Consider the following 27558-nt stretch of genomic DNA (forward strand, 5'->3'; position numbering starts at 1 on the left):
TTATGTGGCATGCTGCAGAGTGGGCTCAGCCAATAATTTGTGCATACTTGCTCCTGGTGGTGACACTAAAAACATTGTTTACAAACAAGTTTTGTCTTAAAGTGAGATGAAAGGAATGACAGGTTTGTTGTTTCCAAGAAACACTGCTGCACCTTCTACTTTTTTTATTAGGATAGCATGTAATACTAAACTCATAAATAAATAAAAAGCTGTGTTTAGAAAAGTACAATAACAAAACTATTCATTTCCTATGGGTGGGGTGGCCATTGTTAGAAGCGGAAGGTGCAAATAGGAAAATTTGCTTTGTTTTCCTTTCTTTATAGGGTTTATAGGGATTTCCGTAAAGAAAACAGGTGTGCAGGTGGCTGGGTAGACAAAAGAGGGGGAGCTGCCAAATGGGGAGAAACGGCCGAAAGAGAAACAAGCGTTGTATTTTTGCAGTATTAGCATTTCGGTTACAATAACCGATGTACTAGTGTCTGTGAGACAAAGACTCCCGAGTAAGATCGGGCACTCAGCTAGTTTACTATAAAATAAAGCTTGATTCATTCAGAAGTGGAATAAACTTTTGCTTATATTATGGCGCTCTTGGTGGACGGATTTGGAAGTTCGGAAATTTTATTGGCTTCACCTATGTATTTTTGACATTCCGCAAAACGACTGTATTTTGTAAACAAACAACATGGAAGCCGAAAGAGAGGAAAAAATGGTGCACAGTTATTTGGAAACCCCATTGTGGTCTGCATCTAGGCTAGCTAAACAGCTGAAATTTCTCAGAAATGCCGTATGGCGCGTTATCAAACGATATAAGGAAACATTGACGACGATTCGGAAGCCTCAAGCTAGTCATCAGAGTCATCGACCGGCAACTGCGTGGTAAGATTTTAAAGATCATCAAGAGGAATCCCAGTCTGTCGGACCGTGATTTGGCCAGAAAATTTGGTGCTGCGCATGGTACCGTGAGGAGAATTCGACTCCGGGAAGGAATCAAGTCGTATCGAGCTAGCAAACAGTCAAACCAAACCATAAAACATAATAGTGTGGCCAAAATCCGTGCACGAAAGCTATACAACCGGGTGCTAACCAAGTTCGACGGGTGTCTTCTGATGGAGGATGAAATCTACGTCAAGGTTGATTTCGGACAAATTCCAGGTCAAAAATTTACTTGGCAACGGCTCGGGGGGATGTTCCGAACAAATTTAAATTTGTTTTTGCCGACAAATTTGCACGAAATTTTATGAATTGGCAGAGCATTCGCAGCTTTGGCAGAAAAACTAAAGTTTTCGTTACAAATAAGACAATGACGTCGAAACTGTGTGTCTCCAAATCGAATTTTGCCGTTCATTCGATCCCACCGCCATTCCGTGATGTTTTGGCCTGATTTGGCAAGCTGTCGTTACAGCAAAGTCGTTCAAGAATGGTCTGCAGAGAAAGGAGTCCAGTTTGTTCCGAAAGACCTAAACCCACCCAAATGCCCCCAGTTCCGCCCTATTGAGAAATGCTGGGCAATCATGAAGAGAAGATTCAAGGCAAAGGGAAAAGTTGTCAAAGACATCAATCAGATGAAGACCTGGTGGAATAAGATAGCCAAAACGATGGGCGAAGAAAGTGTGCGCCATATTACAGGAAAAGTTCGAGAATTCCATCGAAACCGTGACGAATAATTTTATCCGTATTTTTTCTTAAAAGTATGAAGAAAATGCTACATTTGTGTAAGAAAATATCTTGAATTCAATGATAAATAACTGAAATACACGCAATTGTCTTTGTTCCAATACTATCTGAAGCAGGCTTTAGTAAAATTAACTAACTAATAAAAAGATTTTATCGGATGAAAATTTGATATGAGGCGCATGTCTAAAGTAGCCTGGTCTGGTCTGGTGTAAATAAACCTTTATTTTACTTGTAATTCTAGGAAAATCCTAGAAGGAAATATTGCATGCTGGTACTATTCATCCTCAATATAAAAGCACTTCACTATTTCATAGAAAAAGTCAGCAAAAAGAGCAATAACCAAGCAAAACATAGAAACAAAAACTATCATAAAGCTAACCAAACTGTTCCAACTTACCGACTGGCCGTCGAGTTAACGCTGGTGTTGCTCTTCGATCGTCGTGAAATGATCGAATCACCACAGTTGACCACCGTACCCTTGCTGATGGAAAAATGTCTCAACCGGTACAGATCGTCGCTCTGCCTAGGATTGTACGGCCGTTCCGGAAGGGAGCACACGCGAGGTCTAGCATGGTCAGGAACTGTGAATGAGAACAAGCACAAAGCAACTTAGGAAAAACTTCGAAAGGATTAAGTAGCACAGCATTATCCATTCCCAATAGACTGATTGGCATTTCCTATCGTCTAATAATAAACAAGCAAAAAAACGAAACTAATCTCACACTTACTGGGCAGTTCGAGGAAATTCGAAGTCCGCCTTTGCCGTCCTCGGGCGGATGCCTGGAAGGCCAGCGGTCCGATATCCTCGTTGGAAAACACGGACGTGTTCGAGGCGCCGCTCTTGACCGAATCCCGCGAACTCCGCCGGCTGGCCAGATAGGCAAGGCCACCCTTGTGACTGCTTCTCCGGCGTCCCTTCCGCCCGGCAGCACCCAAGCCGGCCGCGTTGGCGTCACTGGTCTGCGTCAGATCGCTGGTCGATTTGTGACAATTCAACGACACCACACTGTCCGAACAGGTTCGATCCAGCGTCGAGTGCGAATTCCGTAGAACCTGAAACAAAAAGAAAAGCAGAGCAATAAATCCCGACATTAGCCGCGTTCGTGCAAAATGCTGTGCGAAGGATTATATGTGTAAGAGAGAGAGAGTCTACTGTGCAGTACTGTGGCACTTACCTGATAGCACGGATTGGACGTGATATTGATCTCGCTGTTCAGCTGACGGCGCGTAGGACGAGGTGATGGACTGGGCGACTTCGCCCTTGAGCTACCGCGACCGGGTGAACTGCAGCTGGCGTTCGATTCCGGGAGAATTGGTTCACTGGGAAAATGGAGGGGAAAATAATACTCTAGCTTAATCCCCGACTCGGGGTGACATTGACGTAATGAATATTTGAGTAACTTTCGAACTTTTTGAAATTTTTAAATTATAATTTCCATTACTTACTTTTCTAGCGAATTGTCAGGTGTTTTACTGGGATAAATTCGTTTCTTCTTACGATCTATGTCATGATTATCCAGTGATATGCTATTGGAGCAGTCTTCTTTCGATACCGTCGGGTAGCAGAACTCGAACCGTTTCCCTGCGGGAAAAAAATCAGAAAGCAATAACCACAACAGCAATGAAAATGAATAATTAACCCAATCGAACCAGAGTCCGGGGTTTCATGCTTACGTTCGAACCGCGGGCTAATGGCATCGTATTCATACCGGGCAGCGCTGGACGATGCCTGCGAGGATAATTGGCAATAATCGAACACATCGCTGCTGCTGTTGCCCTCGGTGTCGTCGTCGGTGGTTTTTATTATCTTCGGACTAGCCGGGAGCGACATGCGGCTAGGCCAGGAATCGGCATGGCTCTTTTTCAGGTCCTTCCTGGAACGGCGTGTATCTTCCATGGCAACAGCCAGTCTAAGTAATCTTCATTGGGGTTTTCCTCAGGTTTCTGCGAACGAAAAGATAAATTTTGAATCACCAAGAATGCTTTCCAAGGATGCGTTTGTTATTTTATAATGGCAGAAAACCAACATCCTGAATCATCTACCGGTTTATATTAGACTAACTAGCGTGGCCAGACATATAAAAGGTGGGGCACCCGACTTTTCAGAAGAATGACTTGGTCTGGAAAACGAAGTAATCGTAGGATGGTGAATCTAAAATCAAATTTGAAATTGGACTGCAAATTAGACTTGGAACTGGACAGGCATTAAATTAGACTTGAATTTGGACTAATTAAGCCTTGAAACTTTACTTCTTGTTGAACTGGAAATTGGACTTAAAATTGGACTTGAAGTTAGAGTAATTTGGAATTTTACCTAAAACCGGACAAATTAGACAAATGAAATGAAACACGAAGCTTTACTTGAAATTAAATTTGACATTTTTCTTCTTATTCTCTCACTCATTTTACCTCTTTTAGGTTCCGTTTTTTCGCTTTTTCAGTTCCATTTTTTCCTTCCCTGCACCATTTTCTTGATTTTTGCTCAATATCACTTTTCTTACGCTTTTCCTTTTTTGCTCTCGTATTCCTTTTATCTGTCGCATGTTTCCTGTTTCATTGTTCCCTTTTCTTCGTCTTCTGTCCTTTTTATCTTATTTCTATTGTTGTTTTTCCTCATAATTTTCACTCGCTTTTTATTAATTTCTCTCCCATTTTTCATCTCTTCTCTTATATTTTTCGCTTTTCAGTTTTCATTTCCAGTTTTTTTTTCTAATTCCTTTCCCACTTTACCTGTCCAGTTTTTCTTGCCTTTTATTTTACCCCGTTTTTCCGTCTTTACTTTATTCTGTTTTTGACTCCTTTTTTCGCTTCCCACTCCGGTTCTCCCATTTTATTTCTCATTTTTATTTATTTATTCTGTTTTTTCAGTGTTTCTTTCCTTCTTCTCCCGTCCCGTTTTCCCATATTTTCAATCATTTTTCTCCTTTTATATCCCGTTGCTGTATCCTTTGTATTCGTTTTTCTTTATTTTCTCAATTGGTTTTCTCTCTTTTCTTTACACTTTTCAGTTCTGTATTCCCTTTCTTGTCTCATTTTCCGCTTTTTTCTATCGTTTTCCCTTCTCGTTTTTCTTTTTTTCGATTTTCAACAGCTTTTCAAACCCTTTCGTTTCCGTCTGTTCCCAAGTAACAATTCTAAAGCCATTTGATTTTACTTAAATTTTACAAGGGTTTTATTGCAGTATTAATCATTTCCTGTGATTTTATTTAGGTATTGGGCAATACCAAGAGGATATGAGTCCAAACACACTTATAGCTAGCTAGAAAACCTTAATAAAACTGCAATAAAGCAAATTGATTATACCCTGCTTTTCATCCTGTTTTGTCTTTCATTTCCATTTCATCTCGTTTGTCTTTCGTTTTCTTATCTCTCAATTATTTGTTTTTTCTTTTCCATTTTTCCACTTCTCATTTCTCCATTTTCCATTGCGTTTTTAATCCCGTTTTTTCTCCTTTTCTGTTCTATTTATCCTTATTTTCTTTCTCGTTTTCTTTATTATTTTCCTTCTTTTCTCTTCTGTTCTTCATCTGTTTCTGTTCAGTCCCCTCGTTTTTTGTCTCGTTTTCTCTATTTTTTCTCCCGTTCCTTTTCTTCTATTTAACCTTTTCTTTCTTCTCTATTCTTTCTCATTTCCAGTTCTGTGTTTTCTTATATTTTTCATTCATTTCATCTCTTCTCTTCTTATTTCGCTTTTGTTCATTTCCAGTTGTCGTCTTTTTCTTACCCTTTTTATTTCCTTTCCTTCTGATTTTCATCTTCGTCTGTTCCGTTTTTTATTTTTGGTACCCCGTTTTTCCGTATTTTCTGTCACGTTTATTCTGTTTTTGACTCCCTTTTTTCTCTTTCCTCTACGGCTTTCCTATTTTATCACCCTTTTCATTTTTCCATGTTTTGAACCATTTTTCCCTTTTTATATCCCGTTGGACCTCTTTTTCCCGTTTTTTCTCTTTTTCTTTGTTTCCTCTATTGGTTTTCTTTGATCGCTTTCTTCTTTTCCCTTCTAGTTTCCCTTAATTTCTGTTCTGTTCTTCTGTAATTTTTTCTCTTTTCTGCTCGCTGTTTCCACTTTCTCTATTTCTTTTTCTTCTTTTCAGACTTGTTTTATGTCTTATTCCTTTCGTTTTCATCACGTTTTCAGAAGTATCTCTTTTTCCTGTTTGGGTTTTGATCATTGTCTATCCCGTTTTGACCATTTTCGGTCCAGGTTTTTGTCTTTCCTTCCTCCATCTCGCGCTTTTTGTCCCGTTTTTTTCTGTTAGTTTAGTGTTATTTGTATCTCCTTTCTGTATGTCTATTTCTGTCTCCTCGTTTTTTGTCTTTCATTATCTCTTCCGATTTTTTCTTTTTCACCTCGGCACAGAAGAGAATTCTGTTCCATAATCTATTTCTTATCTCATTTTCCCTCTTTCACTCTCTAGTTTTATGCCCTCAGTTACCCCTTTTCCTTTTTCTTTTTTTCAAACCTTTATTGCTTTGTTTTTAAACGCGTCCTTTCTTTCTATTTCGTATTTTGTCTTTTTCTACCCCGTTTTTAATTTTCGCCTTTTCTATTGCGTGCTCTTATCCTACTTTTCCTCCTTTCCTGTTTCTCTTTTTCATTTCCATTTATCTTGTTTGTCTTCTGTTTTCATTTTTTGATTTAAAATTTTTCTTTTTCTGTCGCGTTTTTCCTATCTTTCTGTTTTGGGTTCTTAATTTTTCTACTCTCGTATTCCCTCCTTTACTTTTCCTCCATTTCTATCGCGTTTTTTGTCCTACTTTTTCACCTTTTCTGTTCTGTTCATTTCTATTTTCTTATTCGTTTTATTGTTTCCTTTATGATTTTTCTCAGTTTTCTCAGTTATTTCTTTTCTCTTCGTCTTTTTCTTTCCGGTTTTCTCGTTTTTTGTCTCAATTTTCCTCCTTTTCTCTCCCTTCCGCTTTTTCAATTTTTTCTCTTTCTTTTTTTCCGGATTTTTTTTCCTCATATTTTTCATACAAAAAAAAGCAAAGCCTAGGTGCTACATTCCGTTATCGAAACTTGATCTTCTGTTTTTATACGATCTGTTTTATATATCGCAGCCAGCTGTGAGTGTACAGGACAATTGCAGGGTCAGTTGCTACGATCCTACAGACTCTAACAGCCTCATTCAGCCGAGATTCGATTTTTCATTCATTTTATACTATTTTTTTCTCATTTTTCATCTCTTTTCTTATATTTTTGCCATTTGTTCATTTCCAGATTTCATTTCATTGTTAACTCTTGTTGTCTCGAATCTTCCCCCATCCATCTGTTCTGTTTTTATTTTTTTTGCTCCATTTTTCCGTCTTTTTTGTCACATTTATTCTGTTTTTGACTACCTTTTCTTCTTTTTTTATATTTCCTGTTTTTGTCTTTTTCTTTTTTGTTTTACCTTTTCATTTGATCTGCTCTTCCAGTGTGTCTTTTCTTATATTTTCCTATTTCTGTTCTATTTTTCCATTTTTTTTGATCCATCTTTCTACTTTTGACCTTTTTCCCGCTTTTCCAAAAGAATACCAAAACTTTTAATCTGTCTCTTCTATCTCTCTCTTTTCTCCCTTTTAGTTTGGTCTTGTTTTCTGTTCTGTATTCCCTTTCTTATATCATTTTCCCTCTTTCCCTCGACTTTTTTCGGTGCCGGTTATCGAATTTTTCATTACGCGATGTTCGTATTCGTCTGTTCTTTTTCTGTTCTAGTTTTCATTCATTCATATTTTCTTTCCCATTTTCCATCTACACTCTTCTTTTTTCCCTTTTTTCAATTTCCAGTTCTCAACATTTTCTAACTGTTTTTATCTCCTTTCCTTCTCATGTTCACCTTCATCTTTTTCTTTTTTTTATACCCCATTTTTCCGCCTTTTCTGTCCCGTTTATTCTTTTTTACTATAGAGAAAAAGCTCCGGATTGAGTTCAACAGTTTAAGGCAGCTTCAGCCTCAAGGAATTATGTCTTGCCAACTTTCTGTCTGCCATCTTTCTATCCTGCAATCTTTTTGTCTTGCCAATGTTGTGTCCTACGAATATTCTGTCTTGCCATCTTTCAGTCCTGTGATCCTTCTGTCTAGTCAATTTTCTGTCTCCTCAACTTTCTGTCTCGGCAATTTTCTGTCTTGTTATCTTTCTGTATTGCCAATTTTCAATCTTGTCCACTTTCTATTTTGTCAACTTTCTGCCTTGCCAACCTTCTGTCTTACCAATTCTCAGTCTTGCCAATTTTCTGTCTTGTCAGCTTTTTGTTTCGTCAATTTTTAGTATTACAAGCTTTCTGTTTTGTCATCTTCTTATCTTATCGGTTTTCTGTGTTGCCAATTTTCTGTCTTACCAACTTTTTGCTTGCCATCTTTCTGTCTTCCGATCCTTGTGTTTTGCCAATTCTCTGCCTTGCCATCTTTCAGTCTTGCCAACTTTCTGTCTTTCCAACTTTCAGTTTTATGAACTTTCGGTCTTGCTAATCTTCAGTTTTGTAATTTTCTGTCTTGCCAACTTTCTGATTTGCCAACTTTCCGTCTTACCAGCTCTCCGTTTTGCCAACTTTCTGTCTTTCCATCTTATTGTTTTGCGATTCTCTTGTCTTGCTAACTCTGCGTCTTGTCAACTTTCTGTGTAGCAAATTTTCAATCTTGTCAACACTTTGTTTTACCAACTTACTTCCTTATCGACTTTCTATCTCACCAACTTTAAGTCTTGTCAACTTTCTGACCCAACCTTCTGTTTTTTTTCGGTATTGACAACTTTATGTTTTGCCAATTATTTATCTTGTCAACTTTCTGTTTTACCAACTTTCAGTCTTGCCAACCTTCAGTCTTATCATCTTTCTGTCTTGTGCTCTCTTTGCCTTGTCAGCTTTCTGTTTTACCAATTTTCTGTTTTGTCAACTTTCTGTCTTGTCAACTTTCAGTCTTGTCAACTTTCCGTTCTTCCGTTCATTAACAAAAAGAAAAAGGGTTGACAAGATTGATTTTAACAGTTTGAGGCAGCTCCAGCTTTAAAAAATTCAATTACGCCCTTATTTAAAAATCCCTTTTTGAAATAAATTCCCTTCTTTCAACTGTACAATTAGTTTTTACGTTTCATATTCGTTTTCAGTTACGATCGCGTAGAGTTAAAAATTGAGTTTGATCCGCAATCAATTTACTTATCACAAAAACAGTGGCCGTTAAATTAAACTAGCGTACAGAAATTATTTTGTTTAGCAGTAAATTTTTCAGAGAAGGTGGGGCACGTGCCCCACTGTGCCCCAGCCTGGGCACGCCAGTGAGTGATTAAACTTGTTGCGCGAAAAGCGAAGCGTTGTTCAAACATTTACCCAGAGCCGAGCTCATAATTTTCGCGCAAACCCTGCCTGGTCATGGTCATGGAACATAACCTAGAAGTGAACTTCCGCTCCAAAAAGCAATTAGCTAGCTTCCGCAGCAGAGTGACGTCGGTCATTCCAGCATTGAGGGGGAAAAACCACGAACACAAGAAAGGAACACACTTCCGAAAAGGCACGAACGAACAGGACCTAAGCTACACTTTTCACGCCTGCACATTTCCGCTAAAGACTCGGAAAATGGCACAAACAATGACTAACTGCCCGAAGGAAGCCGTGTCCATGTACCCGGACCATTCAGCTCGGCGCTCGGCATCTCGGCACTTTCTGGCTCTGGCTCGGCTCGCCCACATACGACGCTGTTGTAATGAATCAACAGATGAATTTCTGCACTACCTTGTTATACATTATTAATTACACGTCTGCTAGCCGTGTCCTTTCGTCTCCAACCTTTAAGTTAAGTATCATTTTTCTACTCCTCCCAGTAGGCCCCCCACCGCATCGCACTGACGCGACCGTAACTGTACGGGTTAGTCTGTGGCTCAAATTACAACCACGGTGATAATTGATTTTCGTTCTATGGCCTCACGCCTTAGATTGGAACATCCTTATGCCATGCCATGCCATGATGGCGGTCGGTCGGTCGATCGGCCGGTGGTGGTAGAAAACATGAAGCAAAACGAATTGGCCCATGGGGCATAATGCAAATATCGTAAATCTTTCAAACCCTCGGATTAATTCTGATGCCGGTCATAAACGTCGTCCCTCGTTATCCCAGTTCGTGGACACCACGAACTGTGGGTACTTGTGCCCAGAGGGCACGTGGGGTGCTAGAAAGATAGCTCGGATAGGATCCCCATTTCTTGATTATATACAAGTCAGCTGAAATAATGGCAAACATGACTTATCCTTCTTTAGGATGTTCTTAAATAGAACAACGCTTGACACCCAGCCAGCCAAGCCAAGCCAAGCCAAGTCAGCACCACGTGATATATCGTATGTGGGGGTCAGCGGTATTTGCGTCATTCACGGCTTTCCCGAAGCATTCGGGCACAGCCTGGCATCTTGTGCGGTGTGAATTACTTTTCTCTCGAACCGAACGCACACTCGTAAGTTTTCGGCGGCAAAAATTCTACCAATTGGTCACATGACTGTTATAAATCTTACACCGAATATATGGAATGATGGATGATGTTTCGGGTCATTGCTGAATAATATTACGCTTATGGTCCTTCCAATTATAAAGCAAAATATACAATCACAACGAAGGCTAGCGAATCCGGGCTTTGAAATGATTGCTTTTTTGGGGTTTTGGTAATCGCTTGGAAAAAAGGGTGTGCTAAAGTAATTATAACCCGTCCGTTTGGCTTCCGGGTGGGATGTTGGTAAATACGCAATCAAAAGCAAAAAAATTATCCCCGTTTTGAATTAACGCTACTAAACCGGTTTTGAATCAACAAGCAGAATTAAATGGCAACTATTTACCTTATAGGATCGGTGTTTGAGGTTCCATTGCTAATTCAAATCTGCTAATGAAATACATGCTTCAATCACCGGGAAAAGCAAATATTTGCTATGAAATTGAATAATAAATTCACATCGTTGTTTCACGTGTGTTTCAATTATTTGAGTTGTATTATAAACTGTCATTAGGTAGTTCAATATATTTCCTAGCTTAGATGATATAAATTTTATTGACACGGTAATAACTAACAACTAACGACGGCGCATGACCGATCATTAGTTTTGCGGCTATGAGTCATGAACAACAATTACTAAAGTTTTATGAAGTTATGAAACTGTCCATGAGGTGGAACATAGTCTTTTCGATGACGTTTCTGTAAAAATTTTCCGCTGTTGTGAACAATTTTATTGATTTTTTTTTAAATAAAATGCTTCCGATATTTTTTGATTTCCTGAAATGTTTACTCTATGTTTCCTTCCTAAAATGTTTACTTTACGATATTATGAGACAGAAATTCTTGAACTAAACGACCGACGTCCGAGAAAATCGAAATATTTGCTTAAGAGTTTGAGGGAAAACAGGAGGTTTCTAATTATTGAAATATTGTTTTCGTGCATAAATCCATCAAATATGCAAATATGTAAAAATTGTTGTACAGGTAAACCTTATCTTTTAATACCCTATCAACCAGCTGTCACGATTTTGGTTGGAGTGTCTAGACATAAACAGTAGGTAGGGAACCGGCCTTTCAGAAGTATGTTTTGACCTGAAAAGTCATGGTGAATCTATTTATACGAAAATACTTTACTCATCTCAAAAATACTGGCCGATTAGATTTGAAACATCGGACTTCTATGAAAATTCAAAGATCAACAGTTGAAAAGCGACTAAGTCGAAATTGTAAATAAATGTAATTAAAATTGTTATAAATTATTATTAATTACGTTGAAAACGATTGAGCATAATTTTTGTTGTTATTGTTATGATTGTATTTTAAATTAAATGTCCAATCAAAAAACAATTCAATAATAATCCATGAAGTTATATTACCTTTCAAAAAAGGCTGATAGCGTATAAATCAGTTCGACCATCTCTGAGAAACGTTCGACTAATTGAGACTTAGTCAAAACACATTTTTAAGTATAACTTTTGAACGGCTTGTTAAATTCTAATGAAACTATACAATACAAAATCTTGACGGTAACAGGGTCTTTCATTTGGTACTAGATTTTTGAAATCGGTTGAGCGGTTCCGGAGAAAATCTTGTCATGTTGTTTCTATATTCTTAGTTCGGTAACTTTAAAACGGAACGTTGAACTGCAAAACAAATCAATAGTAATCTACAATGTATACCTAGAGGAGGGCGGGCACAAGTGCGATGTTTGAAGTTGTCATCAATTTTTACGAGATACCCCATCACCGGGGTAAATGCGCGAATACCGCAGGGCAAAAGTGCGAAGTTTGAATCCATGAAATCAGCATAGTAGTAGCTAACAAAACCATGATATCTTCATTCTGCGATATGTTTTGGTAAGAAATATTCCTATTTTGCGCTGACGCACTGCAGCCTCCATCAGATCGAAACTTTACCAACCGTTTTTTTTTTCTTGTTTCACCAGCGAATAGACACTGTTTTCCTTCAGCTAGCATCTGTAGAGCACACAGCTTTCGACAGATCTTACATTTCCAGCATCTGTAATATAGTGCCTAAAATTGTATATAATTACCTATGTATTTTTGCCTCGTCCATGATTCGCACTTTTGCCCCGCTAGGCGCTTGGCGGCGTTTGATCAAATTACGAAATATATATTGTAAATTCTTCTCACCGCATTTTCAAGAGTAATATGTGAGTGATGTAAAACGCTGCTACAATTTTTCAACAAGTAATATCCTCTTGTATCGTATTTGCCGTATAACGAAATATTACACCAAAATTGCTCTAAAATAACATTTCCCACATGACTTAGCAACCATGCTTCGTAAACAACAAATGTTTACGATAGATTCAAGTCATCAAAGTAGTCACCAATCCATGCCAATGATAGTTAATTTACTCGAAATCTGCACTGATAAATGATTGAATCGCACTTTTACCCTCATCGCACTTTTGGCCCTCCTTACTCTACAACCTTTTAAAAGAAAGAAATAGCGTAGGAATTGGTTCTGCCATCTCCACACACACACACACACACACACACACACACACACACACACACACACACACACACACACACACACACACACACACACACACACACACACACACACACACACACACACACACACACACACACACACACACACACACACACACACACACACACACACACACACACACACACACACACACACACACACACACACACACACACACACACACACACACACACACACACACACACACACACACACACACACACACACACACACACACACACACACACACACACACACACACACACACACACACACACACACACACACACACGCGCGCACACACACACACATCGTCGCTTGGATCGAGGTCACGGCCAAGAGGAAGAAAAGAGGAAGCTCCACCAAAAAGAAAGCTTCACCTAAACCGACAGGGAAGCGAGCGAAGAAGGGCGACGCTCTTATCCTGAAAACCGATGGGTCGAAATACTCGGAGGTTCTGAAGGCCATGAGAGGAGATGCCCTACTCAAGGAACTGGGCGCGGACGTGCGGAGCATCCGCCGCTCACGCACGGGCGAAATGATCCTTGAGTTGAAGAAGGACGCCACCAAGAAGAGTTCCGCATACAAGTCGATAGCGGAAGGAGTGCTCGGGGAGGGAGTACAAGTACGTGCTCTCACACCAGAAATGACTCTCCAGCTTAAGAACCTGGATGAAATAACCGAAATGCGCGAGGTCGTACAAGCTCTCAAAGAGCAAAGTGGAATGGTGGTGGCAACCGAGGCGGTTCGCCTACGCAAGGGTCCGGCCGGGACCCAGGTAGCCACCATATGACTTCCGCTGGCAGATGGAAACGAAGCCTTGAAAGCTGCTAAGCTAAAAGTGGGGTGGTCGGTGTGCCCACTGAGCGTGCTCAAGCAGTCGGAAGCTTGCTTCCGGTGGTTCGAGTACGGACATAAAGCCTGGAATTGTAAGGGGCCAGATAGGAGCCAATTGTGCAGGAGATGTGGCAGTGCTGGTCATAAAGCGAGGGACTTCACGGAGCCTCCCAAGTGTCTGATATGTACCGGTAAACGGGTCGCAAAACAAGTAACGGGACGTGCAAGGTGCCCGGCCGGTGTGCCGGCGACTAAGCCACGTTTATAGTGCAAGTGACACAACCCAACCTGAACCACTGCAGCACGGCTCAGCAGCTGTTACACCTAGCAGTTTCTGAGTCAGCAATGGACATTGCCATAATCTCGGACCCATATCGCGTCCTGATCGGAAACGGCAACTGGGTCTCGGATAGGTCCGGGACAGCGGCTGTATGGACGACAAGCAGGTTCCCGGTTCAGGAGGTTGTGTCAACTGCAGACGAGGGATTTGCGGTTGCCAAAGTGGGTGGAGTGTTCTACTGCAGCTGTTATGCTCCGCCGAGATGGTCTATCGAGCAGTTTACGCGGATGGTAGACCGAGTATCAGTTGTGCTGACTGTTCTAAAGCCGGTGGTTGTGGCGGGCGACTTTAACGCTTGGGCGGTAGAGTGGGAAAGTCGTCGCAAGAACCATAGGGGTTGGATTCTACTTGAAGCTCTGGCAAAGCTCAATTCGACATTCGGCAGTCCTGGTCTGATAGGAGACTGGAGGGTAGACAATGGCTACACTCACAGTGACCATCGGGCGGTCCGCTATGGTGTCGGTCAGATAACGAGGCGGCAGGCGACGAGTAGAGCCGACACTCCAACCACCCGTGGATGGAAGACATCATACTTCGGTACCGAAGTATTTGTGGAAGCGATCCGGAGAGAGCGCGGTGATCGTGGTATGCCCGATCCGAACGCTGATCATTGAAGTACTGTTGCGATCGTGTGACGCTACCATGCCTGGGAAAAGCCGACCTAGGTATGGGAGGTCACCGAATTTTTGGTGGACAGCTGAAATTGCGGAACTTCGTGGAGAGTGCTTTCGTGCGAGGAGAATTATGTAAAGAGCTCGTTCGGACGAAGGTAGGGCTGAATGTCGAGTAGCACTTGTTGTTGCACGCGCAGCGCTTAAGAACGCGCGATGGTGGTTTACAGATCGGGGAGAAAGCGACGGTTACGAACGAGAAGCTCATTAAGATCGCTAAATCCCTAAAGGTGAGCAAATCACCGGGACCAGACGGAATCCCGAGTTTGGCCTTTAAAGCGGCTATTTTGGAGGTTCACGAATTATTCGGAGCAGTAATGAGTAGATGCCTGGAAGCTGGCCACTTCCCGGACAGATGGAAGGGACAAAACCTGGTCCTGTTGCAGAAGTCGGGAAAACCTCTGGGTGTCTCCTCGTTATATAGGTCGATCTGTCTGCTCGATACTGCCGGCAAGGTGCTGGAGAGGGTTATCCTTAACAGACTCGTACAGTTGACTGAGGGTACAAACCGTGAGGGTGAACAACCGCAAGTCGGTACAGCAAGCAAATATCAACTTCGGGGACTGCATATTTCGTCAACGCGATCCTTAAAACTATTGGGAGTCATGGTAGACGACAAGCTCAAGTTCGGACGCCACGTGGACTATGCCTGCAAGAAGGCTTCCACAGCTATTTCGGCATTGTCTCGTATGATGTCTAATCGCTGTGGTTCGAAAACTGGTTACAACTCAGTGCATTTTTGACTGCCATCTAGTGGTAACAGAAACACTTTTTACACGGAAAAATTTATACCACTTTCTATAGACCTGTCAAATACTCTGGTATAAACGAACGATGTGCGAGATAACAGGTTCGGCCTTGTAAAGCGGTTTGTATTTTGTGTGAACATTTTTGTACAAGATATTAATAACTTTTTTCACATAACTACTACAATCCTACCTGACGCATAATGAATATACCTTGTGTTCGCACTAAAAATTGATTGATTATGAGCGACGGCGACGGTCCCTCGCATAATTTTAATATTTTCAAACACGCCTACTTCTATATGTTGGAACCAATTAAGTCAACCCGGTATCACCAATACACTCTCACATATGATTTGACAGTACCCTCATGCTGAAGGGCCTCTTGATGCTGGGCTCCAAACAACAATGGCCGTTCCATAGAATTTCTATGAAATGATTTACTGTCCAGTGCTTTTGACTAAAACGATCCGTGCCAAAAATGAAACAAACTGATCTATTTAACTTAAAGAAAAAAACACACAGGCCTCATATTGCTAAACGGCTAAGTTTCGCAACTTTGACAGGTAGCAGGTAGGGGAACAACCTGTCTTCGAAAGACCTTCCACTCAAATCCTTTTATCTATTAACGGTTTCCGAGTTCCAAATCATCTCCATCTAAAAAAATCTTTATTATACTGCATCACTTTTCTGCTGCGATTATAATTTTTCAATAATATCTTATTTAAATTGTAATTAATAACAACAATTATTATTAAGCAGGTAGAACTGTAGAGCTAACGGTCAATTCAAAACATAGAAAAAATATTGTACCGCTCCATACTACAGTCAAAGCGGCATAAATGTGCACGTTCTAAGAAACTTACTCGAAGTAAGAAAAAAACGTTGCTGGTTTTTGTGGACACTTTCTGAATGCGCTTTTGCTTGAAGTTGATCTTCCGTTCTGTGCTTTTAGCCAACGTGGTCCAGTCCATACTACACAGTGGTCCAAAAGGGCGAAAAGCGGAACTTTTTTCCTAGTGTCTTTTGCTTTCATTTGATTTGATCACACTTCAGCATTTTTGTTCGTATGAATATCCCCCTTAAACTAAAAAACTAATTTTTAAAGAATTTCCAAAGAGAATGCTCTACAGCTCTGCACTCAATAGAGATAGAAATCTCATTTCTTTAGCAAAATTGTTTACTTTTATATTTTTTATAACTTTGACGAAGAAACCATGTGTAGGGTACTTGATCCAATAGTTGTGGTAGTACCAATAGTTGCGCTACTATTCATTATTAATGCATATTTTCGTCACCGTAGCATTTTAGATAAAACAATTACATTCATTATATAAAACAGGTTTTTACAAGTATTGGTAGTTAGACTACACCATTTAAAATTAAAGCATTATTTGCTAAAATACCAATTTTCCAAAATCTAACGCGCAGTTGGAGCGCACAACTATAGGCGCTCATCTATAGTTTTGCTACGATGTTTTTTCACTTAGCAACCTAGCAATGTATATGGAATACCACAATTAAAGTAACTCAGCAAGTAAAGGTCCAAAAGATTTCTGGTCTTCTGCAAAAACGTGTATTTTGAGAGCTTCGATAATTGCCTAGAACATTGTATGCTTGTAAAATGCAACTAACAAAAGCTTAGTATGCAAAACCAATTCATAAAAAAGTTTTAAAAAATATGCCCAATAGTTCAGCACTCGATATAGATAGAAATTTTATTTCTTCAGCAAAGTTGCTTATTTTTATAATATTCACAACTTTACCGAAGAAACTATGTTTATATTTCCTAACACAAATAAGTTATTTTTTTATTTTCATTATAGTCAGCGATGACTAACTTTCGACAGTTTTAGATTAAGGGGGATATTCATACGAAGAAAAGTGCTGAAGACCATAAATGATGAAATGAAAACAATAGACACTAGGAAAAAAGTTCCACTTTTCGCTCTTTTGGACTACTGTGCGGTGTGGTCACAGGCGTTAGGAACCAAAAGCTACCTAGGTAAGCTGAAAAGTACCTATCGTCTCATGTGCTTGAGAGTGGCGTGTGCTTATCGCACAGTTTCATATGACGCAATCTGCGTCTTAGCGGGTATGATGCCTAATGGCATCATCATCAGGGAGGACGTAGAGCGCTTCAATCAACGTGGAACTAGAGGCATACGGAGTACCACAAGATCGGCCTCGATGACCACATGGCAGCCGTCATGGTCTGATTCCACAAAAGGCCGGTGGGCACATCGACTTATCCGGGTGGGTCCACAGGCGCCACGGCGAAGTCAACTTCCACCTGACACAGATTCTGTCTGGTTGCTATAGACACTATTTGCACAAGTTTGGGCATGCGAAGTCCCCCGCGAGTCCCGAATGCGTGGATGTAGAAGAAACTGCAGAACATGTTTTCTTTATATGCCCTCGTTTCGTGGGCGCGAGAAGCAACATGATGGCAGTGAGCGGACAGGACACTACTCCGGATAACTTGGTCCAAAGGCTGTGTTCTAGTTCGGCCGTCTGGGGAGCGATCCATCAATGCGGCTGCTACCTAGATTGTACTTGGACTGCAAAACCGCTGGAGAGCCGATCAACGGCGAGTAAATAGCCTAACTACCATAGTCCAGTACTTATCTAAGAGGGTGCGTTAGGCATAATAGCCCCTCCCTGAAGTAATACCGATAAAGTGGTGCCAGCAGCGATTGAAGCTGGAGACTCGAGTAGGGTTTTAGTGAGTCTAGATCCTCACGCCCCATTAGGGGGGTCGGGATACCTAACCCCACTTCCTGAGTTGTCTTCTTAGGTGTCTGATAGTACCGTATCGTCTTAGGTGCCGAGCAGATTTCCCTACTCGTAAAAAAAAGACCATAGGAGCAATTCGATTCAGATTCCTTGACATCACAACTTGCATGTGATAAATACTTTGTCGCGATCTGTACAGATTATGACAAACCACATAACAGATCATGTTCGTTGCTTGATTGCGATGGGAAATGTAACCGATACAGACGATCTTTGTGTGCAATGCATGAGTCTCAATACAAACAACATGCGTGAGCTTTTTTCTCGCAGCTAAGTAAACTCTAACACTGTGATCGACTGCTGAGAATTGATAGGTGGACAAAACAGACCGGACCAAGTCGCAAAATTAAAAAAAATAATGAGCAAACGATCAAGAATTTTCTAAGCTACATTTTACTCTAATCAGACTAGGGCTGTCTGTATTGGGCGCTTTTGGTGAAAACCGGTATTTCGGTATTGGCGTAGAAAATACCGGTAATACCGGTAAAATACCGGTATTGGCAGATTATTCGAAATCAATAGAAATATTGATATTTTTCAGTAAATCTTTTTATTTTGAAACATTAGCTTCAGTATTGTTGCTTAGCAAAATAGAATTGAAGCAGATATAATACACTTAGCGATTTAATTCCCTTACTATAGAATGAATTTTATTGCCAACACTGCCAACAATTGAAAAAACTTCCGCTTTCATCAATGTCTAGCGAACGGCTCTAAGCACATCACAAACTTTCCTTTCATTTTTTCAAATTTATAGTAGGGAGACCCGCCTTTAATTATTTACAAAATATCTTGTATTGTTGCTTCCAGCATAATTAATGACCCGGTCTCCTACAGCCTCTCAACAATTTTTTCTCCATCCCCAAACCGGAACTCCTGCATAACGTCATCCTCTTCATCATCGTTCACAAATACCTTCTCTTCTCTGTTATCAATCCCACTATTCCAAGATAGTGGGATGCAGAGTTCATCTCCTTGTATGCAAATTCTTTCCTGGCAGATCCTTTGTTGGCAAGAATGCTCATAACGCGCAAAGATCCCCGTATTCTGATCAGAGCTCGGCATCGTCGAAACAAATAAATGAAGCTAACTTTCCCTTACATTCGCTTCATCATGAAGCGACTTGTTTCATTTGTTGAACAGAACGTTTCGAGCAAGCTTCAGCTGAAGCTACTGACTGTATCAAATGATGACGATTGACAGTCATGCACGATTTGTCGATGTTGAGTAGATTAATATAGGAAATGTTACTCAAAATCAATTCAATTGCATTCAAAGTCTAGGCTGACCTTTTTCTGAATATTTGATAGAGAAATACAAATGAAACTTTAAAACCGGTCGTCATGATGAATTGAAAATCGTTTCAATGACGCTGATTGAAGTCAGTTTTGAACCGAAGCGGCGCTGCTTCTGTTAAAACTGAAGCTTCATTACTTCATTGTTGAATAACAATTTACTAGTGTTGGGTGCCGCTAATTCGCTAACCGAGCAATCGCGAAACGCTAATTAGGCTTCATAATTTATACTCAGACTAGCCGAATTGTTGCTGATCCGTAATTCCAAATGAAGTGCCGCTGTTAATTTTGAAATAATAAACTGTAGAGCATTTTATCCATTATTATAGGTTTTGATCTTAGTTTTATTAGAAAGTAATAATTTGTACAGTGATAGATTACAATGCAAGTTGTTGTGATATGTTCAAAAATAAACTGTGACTGTTAATTTGCAGTTTGCGATTAGTGATTAACGAAATTTCCTCGATTATCGAGCAAATTGAATTGGATAGCGAATTAGCGGTGCCCAACACTGCAATTTAGTGACGTTTCTGGGCCCTGATCTTGTTTCCTAAATTCGTTATTTGAGAGCTTCGAATAATTTGGTGGCTTTTGAATATCAAGTTGTTCAAATATAAATTGAAACGCGACGTCTGGCTTATACAATGAAACATTTTAACACCAAAGTTACTCTACTGTGCCTTAAACGGGTTCAAGAGCTAAAATAATTTGACCCACAATTGCACTCTCTTCATTGTTAGTAGTCGAAGAATCTCGTCGGCATTAACACCAAGTTGTTTTTCTAAGAGTTTTATAATCTTTTGTAAAATTTAGTTCTTATTCGAATAAGGAGTTGGAAAAAACAAGCAGATTAGAAAATACCGGAAATACCGGTTTTTTGCCTTTTCAAAACCGGTATTTCGGTATCCAAAAATTGGCCGGTATTACCGGTTTCGGTACTACCGGTACTACCGGTTAGACAGCCTAAATCAGACTAAATCAGACTACCAAAAATTTGCAAACAGCCAGAGTTATGACATGATTTCGAACAATTGATAGGTATAAATCGTACAGAGCAGCAAACTTTGAACACGTTTTTCTCGAAATCAGAGTTTTGTCACTTGGTTCGGTATAACTTAACACCGACCATATTTGATACAGCGTTTAATTATTATGATGTTTGCTGTGCCATTTATAATATATAATGAAAAAAATCCAATTTAAGTTGAATATAGGATTTAGATTGAATTTATTGATAACTGATTATTGAATTGAATTTGGGAGAAAAATCTATTATGGTTTGGATTAGTTTTAGTGTGTTTGGACATTCTCTTTTTTGAGATAATCTTGTCAGATTAAATCAAAGTCTTGAACAGCCGCATGGTATTTTGTGCAATGCACCTTTCCTAACTTTGAAAAAGGATTACTTTCAACTTTGACCTTCAGAAATCCTGCATCACATACCAGATGGAAAAGTAACCATACGTCCCCTTTATCGGTGAAATCGATGGAGGCGCCTTATTCAGTATGATGATCAAGTTTATTGTGTACCTCATGCGACCTCCTTATAGAGTCTAATACGCGGAGACATTATAAACGATCAAAAAAGATACTAACAAGCCCTCAAAATAACAGAAACTTTTGTTTTTTTTGTCATATTTTTGAAATGATATTAAAAATGAGGTAATGTCTTGACGGTATAGTACAAATTCCACAAAACATCATGGAATTCCTGAATCGTTACGTATGACAGAGACTCGGGCACTCATTTTATATGACCGTATTTAGTGTTTTTGTGTATCGTATCGTGCCTACTCAGTCTGTCATAAATGCTTCGTGACAAATTAGTGGATAAACCTAATGCCAAGTAAAGACCTTTTTCAGTCTCATCACGCTCACGAAACATGTGGAAACCAAAATGATAATTTTCCTTCGGGTAAGAATATAACGTAATAATATAACAAGACGTAAGTACGGCCATTTCGTTGTAATCGGTTCACAACACTAAACCATAAGGATGTCAGCTCTGCCAGAGGCAGACACTTAAGCGGCGTAAAAATATGCATCCGTGAAGACACTAATTTCATTCCAATCGCGCGTGATTCATTCCCTTGGAACACCACAACCGTTGCACTACCGTGCTGGTCTTCATCTTTAGTTCGAAGAATGGAAAATACGGAATGCAAGCGATAATGAAAGACTTTTTCCCAGCGGAACCAGTTAATCATAGCATAGTTTTCTGAATCCTTCGAAAATCAACTAACCCAAAGAAAAACGGAGCAAAACACGCCGTACAGTTTCAGCACCGCACCTGATTCATTGAAAATGAAAACACGTGTTTTTGATTGATCCGGTGAAGATACGACCGCAGTAACCCATGGAAAACGTACGTTGCTGGCACATTGGTTAGTGCAGGGATATTGATTACACGCCTTACGTTTCAAAAGGATCAAAGTAACAAAAACAGACTCTCTTTGTCGTTTCTCTCTTGGTGATGCAAATGTGTATGAAAGTAATGTGCTGCTGAAGTCCAATAAAAAAAAAATTTCAATTTATAAAAATTATTATAAACCTGGTGGCATTTGACAGCAATTCGGAATGCTTCCGCCCGTCATCTATGTAATAAACTGTCGGCTTACAGCCGATGACAGTGACATCGTAGGCTATAGGCAACTCCGTCCGGGATAATTCTGGCCGCCATAATTTGCCTTCCAATTTGTTGGACTCGACTACGACGCTAATTTTGTCTTTGATCTTTTGTCCTTACCGATTAGCCTCACTTAAGAAATTGTCAAACGGAATTGATGAATATTTTATTTGACGAGCAGATGAATCACCAAAAGAGAAGCATTATATAAAAACATTGTCAGCTGCCAGCATGGTAACGGAATTGCAGGAGCTTCCTTACAGGGGCACATTTCGCGGATTTAACAGAACCGAAAAAGTATGAGAATTACTCTAGAAGCTGCCCATCCAAATTCGTCGTTATAAAATGCTGCTTAAAAATAAAAGTTAAGACAGATCTTTAGTACTAACTGCGAGGACGAATATTCGAAGGACTGGTGAATGATAAAGAAGTAACAAAGATAGCGTCATCAATCATAACACTCCTTTTACCATTATGTAATGTTATACTAAGGACAAAACCACGACTCGACAACGACTTGACTTTCCGTCTGCTGCTTTCCACCGGGCAGGAAACGCAGGATACCGGATATCTGATGGTGCTGATGGTAGGAGAATAAAAGTGTAGAAAAACGAGATAAACGTTTCCTTTATTATGTACACAGCATTCACATTTTGAAAAAATAGATTTTGTTCTCCGATGTCTGCTCCAGTGTGAATGACATTGTAACGCGACCCGAACAACCTTTAAATTTCCCTCCGTTTATCTAATCAACACGCTGCTGGCTGGCTGTGATCCTCACCCGGCGGAGGGTGGTGGTGTTGGGGGTGGAAGTGAGTGCAATTCCCGCCCAGTATGACGCGCCGCGAGCGAGAAAATCCTACCCGTAGTTCTGGGCGTTTATCGTCATGAATAGGAATTATAGGGATTATCAAAATTGCTATGACCTGTTTTTGTTGTTTTTCCCTTTCTGGGCTGAACACTGTTGTGTGAGGTTTGCTTCCAGAGATGACTGTTTCATCCTTGGCAGTTGTAGCACACTTTATCATAATCCCTAAAAACAGAATTGCGTTTTTCTTTCCTTCCCCTAAATCGAAACGAGAAACATTTGCTCTAGGCCGTTGTGAGCTGATTTCGTTTCGTCGGGAAACGGATTCTTTTGTGGATGTGTTTTACATAATTTTGCACCGGTGGATTATGCGGAAATAACAGACACATATTTTTCTGAAGGCTCAGGAAAAGTTAATCCCAAAGACACTGAAACCCGAAATAATGAATGTTGGGAAAAGATGAATTTGTTTTTCCAATGAATGATGATTAGCTTTATATTTGAGTTTATCGTTCTGTACTCTCTCTTTCTGATCAACCTTCCGTAATCGGATTAGGCCGAACTACGTAATGCTTTTTTGTTGATTGCGGAGTGCTTTAATTTTTTGAATTTTTCCGGATTTATTTGCTAGCTAGGCCGAATGGAAATTGAATTCGAAACAGACCCATCAGAGTGTATCAAAATTTTTAAAAAACTTGTTTGTGGAAATTTGATAAAATTCCTTTAGAACGAAAGTTTCATTTAATTTTTTTTATAAATTTTATTATAACTAATTCATAATACCCAACGTTTACGCTTTTCCAATTAATCCACCAATCAACTCTTTGCCGCAAATTAGCGTATCTATCTTGCTCACAGTAGCGGTTGTCGTCTCGGTTGAAGCTTCATCCTCTTTTCCGGGAACAGCGACATCGCGTCCCACGTTGTTGGCGGGCGGACGGGCGAGCGAGCGTCCGACCCGTCCTCCAGCTGTCAACCGTCACAGATTTGACGAAGGCAAAAGCCGCAAAAATACCGCCTTTACCGACCGCTTTTCCCGGTCACCGAGAAAAACCGAACCGTCCGACCGTCTTTCAAATGCAATCGTAAAATCTGACGACGCTCTGCGGTGTGACTGTGTGGAAATTTAATACCGACAGCATTAATTTGATTAAATTCTAATTAATGCCAATTCTTAGCGTACCATATTTTCCGCAAGCTGCGTGGTTGATTTCTCTTGGCTGCTGCTCCTGTTTGCCGGCAGGGCTTCACTGTGCGATGGACAGTGAAGAGAGCTTCGAATCGAACCTTCCAGGTATGTTCAAAGAATGTGTTTCATGAGCATTTTACGGGCATCTATTTAGAGATATTTTTCACAAGAAGAGAAATGGTAACTTCTAACTTGTTGTGTTCAATTCGTAAAATTACATCTTATTTCATCCCTAATACCACTATTCAATTTGTGCGCGCCAACAACAGTGGGCAACCCCGTGGACATCGGTAATCTGTAAACAATTCTGTTTATCGTGTAAATTGCGAGTGGAAAAAAACGCAACGATACTGTTAATTATGCAAAAAGCGTAGAAAACCTGATTCCGCTGGGAAAAAGTCTCTCATTATCGCTTCCATTCCATATTTTCCATTCTTCGAACTTCGAAGAAGGAGACCGGTACGGCGGTGCAACGGTTGTGGTGTTCCAAGGGGGTGAATCACACGCGATTGGAATGAAATTAGTATCTTCACAGATGCATATTTTTACGCCGTTTAAGTGTCTGCCTCTGGCAGAGCTGACATCCTTGCTTGGTCTAGTGGTGTGAACCGATTACAACGAACGAGGAGTAGAATTAACGCCGTTTGACCGTACGTCTTTTTTTATTATTATATTATATTCTCGCCCGAAGGAAATAATCATTTTGGTTTCCACGTGTACTGTGAGCGTGATGAGATTAAAACGGTCTATCCTTGGCGTTAAGTTTCTCCGCTAATTTGTCAAGAAGCATTAATCATGACAGCAGACTAAGCAAGCACAATACGACACACAAAAACACTAAATGCGTTCATATGAGTGCCAGTATCTCAGTGCTCGTAAAGAACAGCAGCCGTTTTTTCATACCATTTCAAAATTAAGGAAAAAACAATAGTTTCCAAAGCTTCAGAGCTTGTTGGTATCTTTTTGATGGTACAACCCCAATTTTTCTAATTTCTTGAAATAATGATGCAAAAATAAAACTTGATCGTCATACTGAACAAGGCGCCTCCATCGATTCCAACGACAAAGGGGACGCATGGTAGCTATTCAACCTGATGTGCCAGGCTTGTAATGAAAGCTAAAAATGCGTGTAGATCGCTTCATATCATTTTACTAGAACGCACCATAGCCTGGAAAATCCTGTTGAACATACTTTCAACCAGGTTCTGCAAAATTTGTTGCGAAATTGCTGCTTTCAGTCAACATCAATGCTGTTATATTACCTTTTGCTAGCATAGATCCATGCCACAAACGTTTCTTAGGTTCTTCACCGGATTTAGATCCGAAGTGCAGGCTAGAGCAGGAATTTTTTTGAGTCAGTACTATGCTTTGAACGAAACCAAGCAGTTGTTCAAAACTTTAAGTTTTAATCTAACGAGGTTATCCTGCAAGATGTGAATGCCAAATTAAGTTTACCAAAAGCAAGAAACCTAATCCCAATCTTTAAAGATTCTACTCTGAAAATACGAAACGAGAACTACTGCAGATGCTGGCTTTTTTCATTGAAGATGTTTTCATTATAGTTAAATTTCAGAAAAAATAACCATCAAAATGATTAAAATCCAAATAGGTAACATACAATTGAGATAACTCGTAAAAAGTTAACAAAAAAAAAAAACAGGTCACAAAGCCTTTTACTTAACCCCAAATTAAACTTAAAATAATTGACAACACTTGTTAAGATCAAAATGATGAATTTACGAATTTCGCAGTATACGAAATTCCGCCAGGAGGCTCGCCGAATCTGGATTTAAATTACAAATTGCCTGAGAAAGCCTTAGATAAGTTGATCTCAAATCAAGCCTGAACACGTTGCAAAATAATACTAACGACAGAAAAGTCTTCAAAGGAAAAATGATCCCCAATTAAACTTATAAAGGCATCAAAATAAAATGAACTGAACTTGAGTTCAAAGTAAAAAAAATCAAAGGGTGGAAAGATCTTAAAAGAAAACTTCAAATGAAGGCAACACGACCGTTGAAAATTTTTCAAAAATATTGATAATTTTAATTCAAGTTTTCAGCTGAAACGTCTTCAGAAACGTTTCCGCTTATTACGATCTAATTTAGTAACGATCTAATAACCAGCTGCGAAGTCTGTCGATAAAGAAGGGTCAAATTTTTAAGAGGCTTTGCTCTTTTTTTAACAACGTTTTGACTACGGGAAGCGGATGAAAAAAAATCGTACAGCTAAATATTCCAGTGCTTCGCAGAAGAAACTCGAGCCAATTTGAGACCGCTCCTGTACAGTCAGTTTTACTAACCTTGTTCTGGCAGCACGAGATCTCCTACTTTATCATGTTCACAAGATCGACCATCAAGCAGCTGTCAGATATAGAGAAACCGGCCATTGCAATTTATAAACGTGTTCCTGATTAGTCCACGAGGCGATTCAACTTGATCAATTTAATTATCTATATTATATACACAATTATAATTTACTTTGCTTATCGTATTATATAAACTTATATTCTATATTGCTACATTACCAACTAAAACTAAAAGTGAGTATAAATTAAATAGTTCCTAGTGAATTATTAACCTAAGAATTAGATCTACGAACAGATTATAGGCCAGTTAATGATCACAGTGCGCAGTAGTTAACAACTTTCTCCGGTAAAAGACAAATGTAAGGAAAATCCTTTTTATATTAACCAAATGAATAAAATGAACATTAATTTTTCAGCTTTAAGCTGTCACCATAGTAAACCGCGCTGCTCTAAAGATTGCTTTCCGAACTCCTAATGTCCTATGTCTCGTTTTTTCTTCCATTCACATGCCAGATTTTTTTCCTCGACCGTTTGTTTTTCTTTGCTGTTTTAGAATGGAAATAAAATGGTTCCAAATTGGACTTAAAACTAACTCAAGCTTCTTGAACGTCTTATTACTTGGGATACGGTCGAATGTTTAATTTCGCTCTATCGATGAGAAGCATTCGGATTTTCGAAGAAAGTGCCAAATTTTTTGTACGCTTTCTTTTGTTCCAAAGATATCACTGTAATCTCTTAATCTATTTTGGTAAAACTCTACCGATATAAACAATATACTTTCAACTATTTTTAGTCAAAATTTCTGTTATGTTTACTCACGCGGTAAAAAGTTACTAACTAATCAGGGTGTCCAATTTTTTCGAATGCAGTTTTCAAAATACCCACAACTCAAAAGCGAAAGCTTGAATCAATAAGGTGTATTCGGATAACTTGTAGGAAATTAAATGTAGTTATTAGAAATTTTGTAGAAACAGTGGAGCAACTGGAGTAACATAACGTGTTTAACTTAAAAAACTAAAGTAAATCCAACTTTTTCTCCGAATATGGTATGTTGCTGCTTCGTCGTAATTGCCTATTCCCGACCTATCCAACACAAATCATTAAAAATATCAACATTTTTATGACAAACAATTCAAAACTGATTATTCCTTAAGATTTTAGTTTGTTGTCTATCATACGCGATCAATCAAAGTGAGCTGAGATCTATTTAAATGCTTTTTATCATTAAAGAAATTTCCCCAAATTTCCTTCGTTTTTTCGTGCGACGAAGAAGAAAATATCGACTAATCGTTTT

The 27558-nt window shown here is 39.5% G+C and overlaps 1 protein-coding gene across 1 annotated transcript in view; it reads right to left on the bottom strand.

Moving 5' to 3' along the window:
• Positions 1-3571, bottom strand: part of LOC128738241 (uncharacterized) — a 30587-nt gene extending 27016 nt beyond the window's left edge. Inside the window, exons 1-5 of the mRNA XM_053833235.1 lie at positions 3349-3571; positions 3121-3256; positions 2850-2994; positions 2403-2727; positions 2072-2255 (exon numbers count right to left, since the gene is read on the bottom strand). Of these exons, the coding sequence (XP_053689210.1) occupies positions 2072-2255; positions 2403-2727; positions 2850-2994; positions 3121-3256; positions 3349-3571 (1013 nt within the window). The remainder of the gene's footprint in view (positions 1-2071; positions 2256-2402; positions 2728-2849; positions 2995-3120; positions 3257-3348) is intronic.
• Positions 3572-27558: the final 23987 nt, after the last annotated feature.

This window comes from Sabethes cyaneus, chromosome 2, assembly GCF_943734655.1.
Source record: "Sabethes cyaneus chromosome 2, idSabCyanKW18_F2, whole genome shotgun sequence".
Taxonomy (NCBI): Eukaryota; Metazoa; Arthropoda; class Insecta; order Diptera; family Culicidae; genus Sabethes; species Sabethes cyaneus.